At 47.9% G+C, this 13,762-nt stretch overlaps 1 protein-coding gene across 2 annotated transcripts; it reads right to left on the reverse strand.

Moving 5' to 3' along the window:
* Positions 1–387: 387 nt before the first annotated feature.
* LOC120750077 (L-threonine 3-dehydrogenase, mitochondrial-like) lies at positions 388–13,024 on the reverse strand. Of its 2 annotated transcripts, none has more exons than XM_040058224.2 (10): positions 12,953–13,024; positions 10,409–10,520; positions 7,984–8,185; positions 7,612–7,654; positions 6,418–6,488; positions 5,725–5,874; positions 5,218–5,390; positions 4,169–4,259; positions 3,454–3,723; positions 388–3,247 (listed from the first exon to the last, which is right to left on the reverse strand). In XM_040058224.2, exons 3-10 carry the CDS (start codon positions 8,165–8,167, stop codon positions 3,108–3,110), a joined length of 1,122 nt encoding a protein of 373 aa, XP_039914158.1. In that variant the 5' UTR covers positions 8,168–8,185; positions 10,409–10,520; positions 12,953–13,024; the 3' UTR covers positions 388–3,107. The 2 variants fall into 2 exon arrangements, with proteins under 2 accessions (XP_039914158.1, XP_039914159.1); XM_040058225.2 differs by lacking the exon at positions 12,953–13,024 and adding an exon at positions 11,790–11,893.
* Between the last annotated feature and the right edge of the window lie 738 nt (positions 13,025–13,762).

Raw genomic sequence — 13,762 nt, forward strand, 5'->3', positions numbered from 1 at the left:
GGTGTGGGAGGAGGGAAAGGCCTCATTCCACCTGCAGGGAGGGTTTAATCCATGGATTAAGGCAGGGTGGGGCTGTGGGGAAGGAGGAGGGTGATGTCCTCACCCAAGCTTCTCCTGCTGACCCATCACAGGTTGTGCAACACCTGGAGGCAGGACCTGCTGAGACACAGAAACAGGGACCCAAGAGGGCCTCAGCACCCTCACGGCCAGGAATTCCTTCCCAATATCCCACCTAACCCCACCCTCTGGCAGTTTGAAGCCTTTTCCCCTTGTCCTGTCCCTCCATCCCCAGTCCAAAGTCTCTCCAGCTCTCCTGGCTCCCCCCTCAGTGTCCAGGAGCTCCAGCACTGCTCTCACCTGCTCCAACCAAGGATGACAAACCCAGGATCCATCTGAACAGGATTTTATTACAGTAGGCATCACCCACAACTAACAACAGTCAAAAAAATATTATAACAATCTCTTTTTTTACTTTTTTTGTCCTGAATAGGTAATTTACCAGCCACAGTGCTCAAGTGTCAACAGGGAAGTCTCTGGCCAGAAGTCAAACTTCCAACAGGTAGCAAAAGGTAGATGTTTTGTTCTACATCAAGTTGGTTTAATACAGAAAAAAATTGTGACATCATTACAAGAGAAGTTAATGTGGAAGACACAGGGGGGAAAAATATACAGATCATTGGTGAGATTAAAAACGAGAATTTCAAACAGGACGCAGACCTTGCAGATACAGGTAATAACATTCCCTGATCGTCACATTTTCCTCTAGACCACTCTCTATTGGAACATGGTTTACTTCAGATTAAAAAAAAAAAAATCAGTTGCTAAAATGGCTGCTCCTAAATGAGGCCAGTAACATCTTGGCAGGAAAAAACAAAACTGTGTTCAAAATGCTGTAGGTTTGAATTTCACCTTTGCCGTGACACATGTTCCAAGGCTGTTGTGCAATTCCACCACCAAGGACAGTGTTTCAGAAGAAAGAACATTCCTGCTCCTCACTCTTGTCGACTCCAATTAAAGTGGAGCTGGGAACGAGGGTGATGGGGAGCAGACCCCAGGACTTTGAGTGACGTAAAGAAACGGAGTGAGACCCATCAACAACTCTTTATTTTACACTTCCCGAGGGTGGAACAGAGGCACTGAGGAGTGGACAAGACACTTCAGCTCCTTTCCAGCCCTTCATCTGCTGGCTCCAGATTGCTGGGAGATAATCCAGTCTGCATCCCCTCCTTTTGGGCAGGGCAGAGGACAAAACTCAGCAGTCTCTCCAGGGTGTGAAAGGAGGGCCGACTTCACTGGCCCATTGGGCCAAAAACTACACTTGAGCTACGTGAGAGTTACAACAGCGGCCAAAGTCTAAAAACTTGTCCTTTTCAGCAACGTAAACAATATAAAAATGCTTCAGTAACAACCAAGACCCTTGAGCTTAGATACCTGGGAAATTCCTACTTTGCCCACAGATGAAACGATAAAATAAGTAAAAAACCAAGAGATACAAGTGTAACAAATGTTTCAAAAAACTGGGTTTCGCCACAGAATCTTCACTGGAAGGTTACTTTTGTGAGGAAACATATTCCCTGCAGGAGAACTCCTGCACAAAGAAACAGAAGTCTGATCGTGGCAGGGTTACAGAGAGCACAACAGACTTGCAACCACCAAAGCACCGTCACAGAAAACAGAGCAAACAAGTTGTAAAAAAAAAAAAAAACCACCTTGAATGTTTTTACCTATACACACTACTGGAGTATACAAGACAAAAAAAAAAAAAAAAAAAAAAGAGCTTCCTGTAGGGAATTTCCAGTCATTTTGAAAATGAAAGATATTTTTTCTTTGAAAAAAATAAAGTCCAAAGCTCCCAGAGGCTGCTTCTCAGCTAGAGTAGATGACAGCTCAAACTCACATCCATGGAAACTGGTATTTTACCTACAAAGACTTTCCTGTCTCTCCAGTTTGTCATTTCCTGAAGTCTCCTAAGTAGCTTTTGAACTGACACCTCTTCCTCCTCACACATGGACTAAAACTCCCTTGTTCATCCCAGAATTTCCTGTGCATGAAACTCAACAAGCAGAACAGCCCATAGCTGTAGCTAGAAGATGGTTTCAGCTTCTGGATCCCTCTCTGAAGAATAAAAGGGTATGAGTTACACATAAACAGCATCTACAAACACCGTGCACAAGGAAAATGGGGTGAACAGAAATGATTTCCAAGGCTGACCCGACTCTACAGTAAGGCTCCATCCTCAGCCCACCTTTAGAACTTGTTCCAGGCAAGCTAACACTGTGCAGGGACACCAAACAACTGGGAGAACCAAAAGTCCTGCTAAAAACCCCAGCCAGGGGCTTGGCCTCCCTGAAATCCCAGCCAGACTCACATCCACGGAGCAGCTCTTCGGATTTCAGCTCTCCCTCCAAGGTTGCACTGAAGGCAGCGGCACTTGCAGAGAACAGGACAAAGCTTTGCTTGTAAACTCTGTTTTTTTAAAGCATGATAAGAATTCAAGTCCTATTCCACTTCACATTTATAAGCAGCATCATAAGAATGCTGCTCTGTATGCCCTAGGTATATAAAAGTGTATGCTTAGACAGCACTAAAGAGAAGTATAAATAGGAGCTATCGAGAAGTTTGATTTCAAACTAGAATTGCAACGATCCCCTGCAACCTGGAAACATGAAACAGCCCTTCTGATGTCTCTTTTGTAAGCAAAGAGTAAAAAAGATCTTGCTACAACCTAACATCCTCCACCAGGAAAAAACCTATCGTTAACTTTTCTGGATATGCCTGAAAGGCCAGATTGGACAATGCTATCCCATGCTGTTCGCCAGGGAAGAGGCAGGAATGATTGGAGAGCCATCAGCCAGGAGTAAGTGCTGCTTTGGTGTTTTTCCCTAAGTGTGAAAGTTCAAGAACTCTGTGTTTGTCAGCAGTGCTGTATTTGGGGACAGCAGCCAGTGCTGCTGGTTATCTAAAGGATATTCCAGCTACAGGACCAACTCTGTCGCTACTTACGAAAATTAGTAACTGACATGCTCTAAGACTCAGAAAATTAGAAACTAAAATTCAGCCATTTCTTCCTGGTCCTCTGTGGAAATCTGGAAACATCTGAAAGCATTTCAGTTAGCCTGGGCAATCCTGGAGTCAGACCCAAGGTAGCTAAACATCGTGGTCACCAGCTCGGGGAGGTCATAATCATGTTTCCAACCCCAGTCCCTGCGGGCGTTGCTGTCATCGAAGTTCATGGGCCAGCTGTCAGCTGCAGGGAAGAAAAAGAACCAGGAAAGGTGAGGTTCAGGAAAAAATCTCACCGAACTTTGAGATGTTTCATCATTACTAAAGCTGAATTTTGAACCGTAAGACTTGAACTGCACAGGAGCAAATTTGTCAGTTCCTAAAAAGGAAAGAGGTTTTATTTCGCCCCGATGATGTTTTTTCTTACCTGCTGCCAGGGAAGATACTAACCTATGGCCTGCTTGACTTGATCCACGTTGTAGGTCACCTGGAGCTCAGGGACATACTTCTGCACCTCCTGGGCCAGCTCCTCAGGATTGAAGCTCATGGCATTGATGTTGTAGGTCCTCATAGTCAGGGCTTCTGCAGGGGCCTCCATGATCTCCAGCGTGGCCTTCAGGCAGTCGTCGATGTACATCATGGGCAGCCGAGTGTCCGGCCTCAGGTAACACTTGAATTTGCCAGTCTTTATGGCATCGTGGAAAATCTGGACAGCATAATCTGGGGAGGAGAATAATGGATGTGCATGACCTGTGCTGTGCACCTCGTGACAGCCAACAAACCTCAGACCAACCCCAAAGGCTCCTGTCCCAAATCTGGCAGCAGGACTGTGTGATATTCATCACGAAATCACAGAGTGGTTTGGGTTGGAAGGGAGCTTAAAGACCATCCAGTTCCAATCCCCTGCCATAGGAAGGGATGCCACTCACTATCCCACATTGCTCCAAGTCCCCCAACCTGGCCTTGGGCACTTCCAGGGATGGAGCAGCCACAGCTTCTCTGGGCAGCCTGTGCCAGGACCTCAGCACCCTTACAGCCAACAATTCCTTCCCAATACCCCATCTAACCCTGCCTGGGCAGTGGGAAGCCATTCCCCCTCATCCTGTCATTCCAAGTCCTTGTGAAAAGTCCTCCCCAGCCCTTCTGTCGTGCACCAGTCACTCACCAGTTGTGCCCCCTCCAGGCTGGGAATCAGCAGAGATAATCCCTGGATACCTGAGGCAGCGGAAGTCCAGGCCATAGCGGTAGTGGTAGTACTGGAAATGGGGGGAAACACAGAGTTACACGCCAAGAGTTGGTCACACACCCTCTGATTTCACAGGAAAAGCCTGACACAGGATGACCTTTCAGCTGTCCCAGAACAGGGATGAAAGGAAAGGAATTACTGAACAATCCCCATTGCCTGCCTGGCAGCTCATCTCCCTGCTTGCCCTTTTCCAGCTCACAACCACATCAGCAGATATGGATCTTTGACATGGATTGTCATGCTACTCATGCAGGGTCTACAGTGTTCAGAAACAGAACATTCCCAAGTTTGTGAGACTTTCCAGGAAAACACAGTCCTCAGACCTACATGAGGAAACTGTATAAAAACATCAGCTTTAAAAATGTTGTTTATAAGTAACTACAAAGTGAAAAGACAAGTTGTGTATGTGCAGATTCCCAAGGCTTTGGCTTTAAAGTCTTTTTTTGGAGAGGAGGAGCAAAAAGTCACCATTGTGTACCTGCTGTCACAAGGCTTTGTGCACTGTCCTTTCTGCAGTGCCATTCACATTGGCACAGAGGCCAAAGCCATAAAAAACAGGGAAAGAAATGACATTGAAAGTCAGCTCTTTGCCAGCTTCCCACGCTTTGTGCTGTTCCCAAAAAAACTCAAAAGATATTTGACTTTCAGAGCTGCTTCAGACTATTGCTGAGTACTAAAGTCTGAAGGAAGGAAAAATGCGGCAAAGAATGAGTGAGGAATCTTACAAAAGCAATGAAGTTCCAATCATAGAATCGTGGAACAGCTTAGGTTGGAAGAGACCTTAAAGAACATTCCAACCCCTATGAAGGACAGAGACACCTTTCACTATATCCCTGGCTGCTCCAAGCCCTGTCCAACCTGGCCTTGGACACTTCCAGGTTCGGAGCAGCCACAGCTTCTTTGGGAAACCTGTTTCAGTGAAGTTCTCCCAAACCTTTTAGGAAATGAAGAAAATAAAAAATTCTCACTTCTCCCATGAGCTCAGCATGGACCTTGGAGACTCCATAGATTGTCCTTGGTCTCTGAATGCAGAGATCAGGAGTTGGATCTCGAGGAGAGGTGGGTCCAAAGGCTCCAATGGTGCTTGGAACAAAGAGCCTCAAATTATGCTCAGCTGCAATATCCAGAACATTGTGTAAACCTGGAAAAAAAAAAACCCAAAACAACAGGATTTATCGGAATATTTCTGCTTTCTCAAGCCAACGTGGGAATTGCAGAATATTCTCAGCTGGAAGGCACCCATCAACATCCCCCAGTCCAGCTGCTGGCCCTGCACAGACACCCCAACAATCCCACCCTGTGCATCCCTGAGAGCATTTTCCAAACACTCCAGGAGCTCCGGCGGCCTCAGGGCCGTGCCCATTCCCTGAGGAGCTCTTCCAGTGTCTGCCACCCTCTGGGGGAGGAACCTTTCCCTGATATCCAACCCAAATCTCCTCCAACACAGCTTTCAGCACTCAAAACGCAGCACACACCGGTGATATTGACAGCTCTGGCCAAGGGCACGTTGGCCTCTCCCACGGCGCTGAGCAGGGCGCTGTAGTGGAACAGCCACGTGATGCGGTTGTTGACCACGATCTCCCGCAGGTTCTTGTAGTCCAAGATATCCGCGAAGATGAAAGGACCTGGAGGAGATGGAAGCGGTGGGAAATGGGATGTCAGGAATGGATGGAAGGAAGGTTCTGCACGAAGCTCAGGCTGCTGTTTCTACCACCTAAATACATCACTAAACAGTGACATTGAGGAAAAATCTTAGCAAGTTTCCAGTGAAAAATCAAAGAATCTTAAATCCTACCCTACATCCACCTCATAATAAAAATTCCCTGAGAGTGTAAAAACAAAGCACAAGTTTCGTTTCCAACTCCTTCCCTCCGAAAGGATAAAAGCACCTCTTTTCACAGCAGGAGCACAATGTGCCTCAAACAGTTATTCCAGTCAGCAAAGTGGCAAAGGAGCAGTGAAAAACACAAAGAGAAATATTTAGGAAAAGGGAATAAGAGAAGGAACCAACACCTTGGCAAGATTTCAAAGCAGGGAGGCATTATGCAGAAGGTTGGAACAGCAGCTTGTCAGTGTAATCCACTTATCACTTTGATAATTAGTTTATGAACATCAGAGGTAAAGACAAGATTTTTTTTTTTTTTCCATGTGCTTCCCCAGTCACTTACCACTATAAAAAACATTATCTGCAGGCTTTCTAATGTCAGACAAGATCACATTGTTCTTTCCAAAGCGTTTCCTGTGTAAAAATACCCACAGGGAACAGTGAGTCCACATCTTTTTGAGATAATCCATCAGTTGCTATTTTGTTTTGCAGGAGCGATAGCGGAGGAACAATATTTTCCACAATAAAATCAGTTACTGCACTAAACAAAAAAACCCCAACAATCCTTCAAACATCAACACAGCATCTTTAAAAATTATAAAATACTTGTAGTAGCAGTCAAGGTCTGCATAAGGAGGGATAAATTTTTTAGAAAGTGAAAATATTTTGGGAAAAGAGACTTTCCTACCTTTTTCTTACAGAAAATTTTACCCAGGGATAATTTACTCCCCTGCAGACAACAAAAAGCCACTGGGATTGTTTTAACTGCAGCTACTTTTACATCAGCTAAGCAAATAAAAGAGAGAAATTGTGACCCTGTGCAGATCAACACAAGGCTGTTGGAGAGGGCAAATCTGGGGGGCATTGGAGCACATTCTGGCCTCCCATTATTTTGATAATGAAAAAAAATATCACAGAAATGATAGAAAATGTTCTAACTGACACAGCGTTGAGTGCAGTGAGTCTGCTCACTTTTGGTCTTGGTCCAAATCCCCTCCAGCAAAGCCTGTGAGCAAATGATAAACTGCAGCTGAGCTGGATGTGGACAAGGACATGGATCAGGGAGAGCTCTTGGAGCATTTCACACTTCTTGAAAAGATATTAAAAAAAGGAGGTAACTGTGCCTGAGGTGGGGGAAGAGGAGAAGGAAAAAGAAGGAAAACTCTGAGGGTTCAGACTCTGAATACTCCCATTTAACTAGAAGCAAACAACTCAGCAGACAGGCCCTTAGACAAAATCCTGCTATTTTAGGAATTCTGACCAATGGACGCACACAAAGTACGTCAGGAACCCACAGCAAGCACAGGAGGAACAAATAAAATGATGGTGAAAATTTAATTATAGAATCATTAAGGAAAAAAACCTTTAAGATCATCAAGTCCAGCCATTAATGTTATTTATAAAGCCAAGAGGCAAAAACAGCATTTGAAAAATAGGATTTCTTTTATGAACAACTTCCCAGACAACTATTGCTCCTAGAATTGAGGGCTAAAGCTAGAATTCCTCACTCACAGCAAACCAGGGAATGGTGACCCACCTGAGCAGCTTTGCAAGTCCCACCCCGAGCTGGCCAAGACCACCTAAGAGACAAAAATCAGAGGAAAAGAGGAGTCACAATGCAGAATTCCATTATGATCTGTATCACATCAAGAATTTGTATGATTTTCTCAATGAGTCAGGGAGCTTTTATATTTTTTTTTCCTCAAGGAACTGGTTTTAGAAAAGTCCTGGAACTAAAATAGAAAAGTTCACATGGGACTCCGACCTTACTGCTTGACAGGAAAGATCATCCCAATTCCAGGATATTTTGGGTAATTTTGCTCCCAGAACTGTGCCCTTTGGGAAGGGGGGAGAGCAGTGGGAAAGCTCAGCTCAGAAGCAGGGAGCCAGCTGTGCCAGGAATGCTGACCTGTGATTAGCACCCGGGGGTGATCCGACTCGGAGAACGTCACCGAGTGGAAGCTGGCGTCGGAGGCCACCTGGCGCGGGGACACCCCGATGGCCCGGACGGGCACCAGGGACACCCCACAGCCACAGCCAGAGCTCTGCAGCAGCTGGCTGGCAGCTCTGCCCAGGCTCCTGATGACTGGCATCTTCCCCCTTCAGGTGTGCTGCGAGGAGAGAGAGAGAAAAGATGAGTCAGGAGCGATCCGACCCCGTTAAACGGCTTTTAGACGAAAACTCCGCGGGGATCCAGAGGAACTCGATGCCATCCGAGGGCTGGGGGATTTCAACAAAGGCTGAAAGCAGCCTGGGATGTAACATGAGCAGTGGTAATGTATTTCCTGGAGTGAGCTTGGGAAAATATCCGCAGTCCAGGGAAATGGAACGCTGTAAAGCCCAAGTTTAAAGCTTTTTTTAAAGCGTCACTCAAAACTGTGATTTTAAGCATAAATGCAGAATAAAACGAAGCTGCTGCGACGCCACATTTGGAATGAAAGTTTTGCAGGCTGCTGTGAATAAGCAAAACTCCTCAGGATTGCATCAGCAAGAGCAGCTGAGCCAAGGAGGCAGCAGGAAATCTCTTGGAAAAAAGGGAGATTTACTCCGAGTTAACACTCAGGATGGACGGAACCCAGCAAGCAAACAGAGGAGCGGCAGGGCTTAGCCAGGCCTCAGGAAAATGCCCTAAGTATTTCACATAATTATGGTTTACTCTGTGCTGCACTCAAGTGTGGGTTCTTTCCAAATCTTTCATGCTGGGGAAGGAAATGCAAAATACCCCAAATAAATGACACCTGGAGCCACAACTGGTCATTTCTGAGGTGCAAATTTAATTCTCTCAAATAAAATCCTCAAGGCACGAACGTTTATTTTTTCCTTATCCCCTCTGAACAATTTTTAACTCTTTCCTAAGGATCTAGAAATATGTAAATTCCCAGATGAAAGCATTTTTCAAACTTGCCTGATGAGGTTACCCTGTCAAATGCTTTCTTGGGGCATATATTGTAAAAATCTCAAATTTCTTGGGGCATATATTCCAAAAAGGAGAGTCAGGCAGATGGAAGCTCTCCACAGGAAATTGCAGCAGTTCATTGCAGAGAAATGTAAACAAGTGATTAATGTGGGTGTTCCTTTCACTTCTCAGGTTACCTGACTGAGAATTTTCTGGTACTCGAGGGAGTTTTGCAATTTAAATACCGATTTTCTAAACTGCCTATTGTCTAGTAAGACAGCCCTATAAAATTGCATTATCAAAAAAATACATTTAAACTGATCAAAAGGACTCGGTCTGAGATGCCCAGAGAGGTGATGGGAGTGTCCATCCTTGGAAATATCCAAAAATTCCATCTGGACACAGACTCAGGCACCAGCTCTCATGATAGTCCCTTCCTATTTCAGCACAGAAAAACAAAATCTTCTGGCACTGAGGGAGACTCACTCTCTGTGTGACAAAAAATTTCCACTCCAAGTGCCTGAAAAGGAATTTTGAGCGCTGCAAAGTACAAACGAAAGTTGGCTGTGACTAAAATTGGTTTGCCAATGACTGGACTGGTTTTTCCAAACGCACCTGGTGTGAAACCACAAAGGCTTAAGCTGAGAATTTACTCCCAGGTCTGACTCAGAACAGTAAATGCATTTTCTAGCAGGCACTGAAACAGCCAGGCAGCAGAGCTGTGGCAAAAACCTCCACTGATGACATTTATTTCTATTTCAAATACAAAGGGGAGAAAAAAACAGGTGTGACTGGCTACTAAATTTGCCACAAATGTACAGATGTATAAAGAAATCAACATTACACTTTACAAACACTTCCCCAAATATCTGAAACCAGCCCCACACAGCGATTAACTCGCAAAAGCAACTCAGACAAGAAAGCCCAATCTGCTAGATCCAAATTTCCCATCTTAAATAACTTCCAGGAGTTATTAACAGCTCTGAACACACACACACAAGAAAAATTAATTTAACCAATGTAAAATAACTTAAAATTAAAAAGGCTTCCCTTTTTACTATCTCAGAGGGGAATACTTCTGTTCTGTTGGGAACTGAAGAGAAAAAAAATTATCCATATAATATATAGATATAGTTTATAGTGGAAGGTGTCCTTGCCCATGAAACAGGATGAGCCTCAGGGTCCCATCCAACCCAAACCATTCCATGATTTCATGATATATTTTCAACCCTTGTATCCCCTTCTGAAAAGTTTCTCAGTCCCTGGTCTCATTTATCAACTCAAACCCATTTCAGAAAGTGTCAGCAAAATGAAGAAGTTTTATCCTGAAACATCAAAGTTACCTCCCCCACCCCACTAACTTAAACCAGTAACCAACGCTAATTTCAAGGATTAGGCAATGGAATTGCAGCTGGAATTTCCCCTCTGCTGTACTCACCTGGGCCTCAGCTGGTGATAAGGCAGAAGCACAGCAGAGAAGGCAATTTATAGGACACTGCCTCTTTGGAAAGCCAATCAAAACCTGGCAGAAAGTAGGAGTTGTCTCACACCTTAGGGAAAAAAAAAAGGAAAAAAAAAAAACCGTGGGTGCAAGAGCAGCAGCAGCCAGGGATATCACTGTACTCTCCTGCTTGATTTGAAAATTCCTGGAAGTTTGGGAAAGGCAGGGAAAGGGCTCGGAAGGTGCACAAGCAGCTCCTCCAAGTCCCAGAACCAGCCAGCCTCAGGTCATGGCTGAAGGACAGAGTTTAAACTAATTAGTGGCAGTGCAAGCGATTAGTAGAAAGCAAACACTTGTTCCAACGTACAATAATCTGCCCGGGATAGCTGGAAATTTCTGGGGTTTGTAAGAAGATTAAAGCACAGGGAGAGAGAAAAGAGGGAATAAAACAAAAAAACCAAAGAAAGATACATTCATAAAATGACATTTAGCCAGTGAACTGCCAGCTGCTGATCCTCTGCGAGGTTTCCAAGGTGTTACATAAGCAGCAACACCTGTTGCTCACATAAAAGTCAAAAATGTTTATGGAAACCAGCAGTTCTTGTAACTTAGTTATTAATAGAATGTCACGGCGATAAGAAGGATAAGAAAGTCATGGGCTTGGTCTAGAAAGTCCCACCGCAAGCTTCAAAGAAAATGGGAGAGAGGCGGGAAAGAGAAGTCAAACCAAACCCCAGGGCTCCCACAGGGGTTGCACAGCTGCTGGGATGCCCCTCCAGGGAGCTAAACCAAAGAATGCAGAACTTTCTCCTTTCAAAGAAAATGAAGGGACTCTGCAGGGTGCAGGATCTCGCAGATTCCCAGCCACATCCTCAGGAGCATGGCCCACACCAGCGCACTGAGCTCCAAGCTCTCAGCTCCCACTTGGCTCCAAACCCCACAGCTCCTGCTTCAGACCTGCAGATTTGCTAACGCATTGGGAAGCTCCTCTAATTTTCCCAACTGTATCAAGAGCTTGAGGAGAAAGACAGCACCTTCCTTGGGCATCCAGAAGGTGAAACACAAGCCACACTGCCCATGTGGAAAGCCTCTCTGGTGCCCAAGCGCTGCCAAGTGGAAACTCCATCAGATCCCTGCATTTGGGAGCACTCAGGCTGAGACAATTATGGGATACTCTCAGCTCAACCCCAGTGAGTGCCGCCTGGATAGCTGGACAGCCCAAAGGCATCACACGCTTCTGAGAGCCCCCTGAGCCGGGACACTGCGTCCCTGCTGGTGTCCCCTGGCAGGGGTGATGTGCAAGGGTGTCCAGGCCGGAGCTGTTCCCTCTGGCAGGGAGCTGTTGGCCAAGCTCAGATGAAATAACCTTGACACATACGCACGGCTCCTGTCCCAGGGGTGACGCACGGCCGGGGATGAGGCCAAGCCCCTCGCAGAGCCCGCCAAGAGGAGACGTCAGCCCGAGCCGAGAGGGACCCGCTGGAAAGCTGACATCAGCCACCAAAAATAAACAAGAAAAAAAAAAAAAAAAAAAAGAAAAGAAAAAAAAAAAAAGGGAGAGATTGATTACACGCAGCTGCCGAACAGCGTGAAACTCCCGGAGCAGGTAAGGGAGATTGGTACACAACGTCCAATGTGTCCTGGGCAGAGTGGGCAGCAGGGGGGGATGGAAATTCTGCCCCTCAGCCCTGCTCAGGTGAGACCCCACCAGCAGAGCTGCCTCCAGATCTGGGATCCAACAGCAGGAGTGGAGCTGCTGGAATGAGTCCAGATAAAGCCATGGAGATGCTCCAAGGGCTGGAGCCCCTCTGCTCTGGAGCCAGGCTGGGAGAGCTGGGGGTGCTCACCTGCAGAAGAGAAGGATCCAGGGAGAGCTCAGAGCCCCTACCAGAGCCTAAAGGGGCTCCAGGAGAGCTGGAAAGGGACTGGGGACAAGGGATGGGGGGATAGGACAAGGGTAGTGGCTTTAAACGTGAAAAAAAGTAGGCTTAGATGGGATAATGGGGAGGAATTCTTGCCTGTGAGCATGGAGAGACCCTGACACAGGTCTCTCAGAGAAGCTGTGGCTGCTCCTGGATCCCTGGAAGTGTCCAAGGCCAGGCCGGACAGGGCTTGGAGCAATCTGGGATAGTGGAAGGTGTCCCTGTCCATGGCAGGGGGTGGAACTGGATGATCTCTAAGGTCCTTTCCAATCCAAACCATTCCCCGATTCCCCGGCACTACACCCGGCACAGACTGCGCTGACGAAGCCAAGGGGCCGGTGCAGGTGATGGGCACGAACAAAACCCCCCGGCCCACAGCGAGCCTGCGGTGAGGCACAAAAGTGCCACGAGCACCGAACCGCACCGAACCGCGGTCCGGGCCCAGAAGCGTCCCCAGAGGAGAGGAGGGCGCGGTGCCGGGGGAAGCCGCCCCTCCCCCACCTCATTCATTCGGTCGCGCCGGGAGCGGGGCGGCCCCGCGATCCCAAATCCCCTAAAATCCGTCCCCCGAAGCCCCCCGGTCCCGCAGCCCCCCGGCCCGGCCCGGCCCCGCACTCACCCCGCGCTCACTCCGCGCTCCCGCCGCCGCCCCGTCCCTCAGCTGGGGCCGCTCGCGCCGGGGCCTGACGTCAGCGGCGGCCGCCCCGGGGATTGGGCGGTGACGTCACACGGGCGTGATGTCACACGCCGCGAGGGGCGCGGCGGCCCCGCAGGAGCTGAGGGCGGGCGGTGCCCGCGCACGGGGCGCGCCGCGACGTGGGGCGGTGTGCGGGACAAGGGAGCCCAAAGCTCATCCCAGCCCACCCCCGCCACGGCAGGGACACCCTCCGCTATCCGAGGTTGCTCCGAGCCCTGTCTGACCCGGCCTGGAATCCTGCCGGGGATGGGGCAGCCGCAGCTTCTCTGGGAAACCGGTGCCAGGGCCGCACCGCCCTCACAGGGAACAACTCCTTCCCAATATCCCATCTAAACCTGCTCTCTAGCTGTGGGAAGCCATTCCTCCTCTTCCTGCCACTCCATGGTCTTGTCCCAAGTCCCTGCTGGTCAGCGCTCACCATCCGAGCTGTCACAGCACAGGTCACAGAATTCCCAAATGCCAGAATCCCTAATTCCCAGTGTCCCAGGATGGGTCGGGTTGGAAAGGATCACTGGAGGTCATGTGGTGCCACCTCCCTGCTCAAGCAGGGTCATCCTGGAGCACAGGGCACAGGGCTGTGTCCAGACAGTTCTGGAATGTGCCCAGTGAGGAGACTCCTGATCCTCTCTGGACAATCTGTTCGGTGCTTGGTCACTGCACAGGGAAGTTCTGCCTCCTGTTCGGGTGGAACTTGCTGGAATCTGCCCCTGCCCATTCCTCTGGTGCCATTGC

The sequence above is a fragment of the Hirundo rustica genome, chromosome 3, assembly GCF_015227805.2.
Source record: "Hirundo rustica isolate bHirRus1 chromosome 3, bHirRus1.pri.v3, whole genome shotgun sequence".
Classification (NCBI taxonomy): Eukaryota; Metazoa; Chordata; class Aves; order Passeriformes; family Hirundinidae; genus Hirundo; species Hirundo rustica.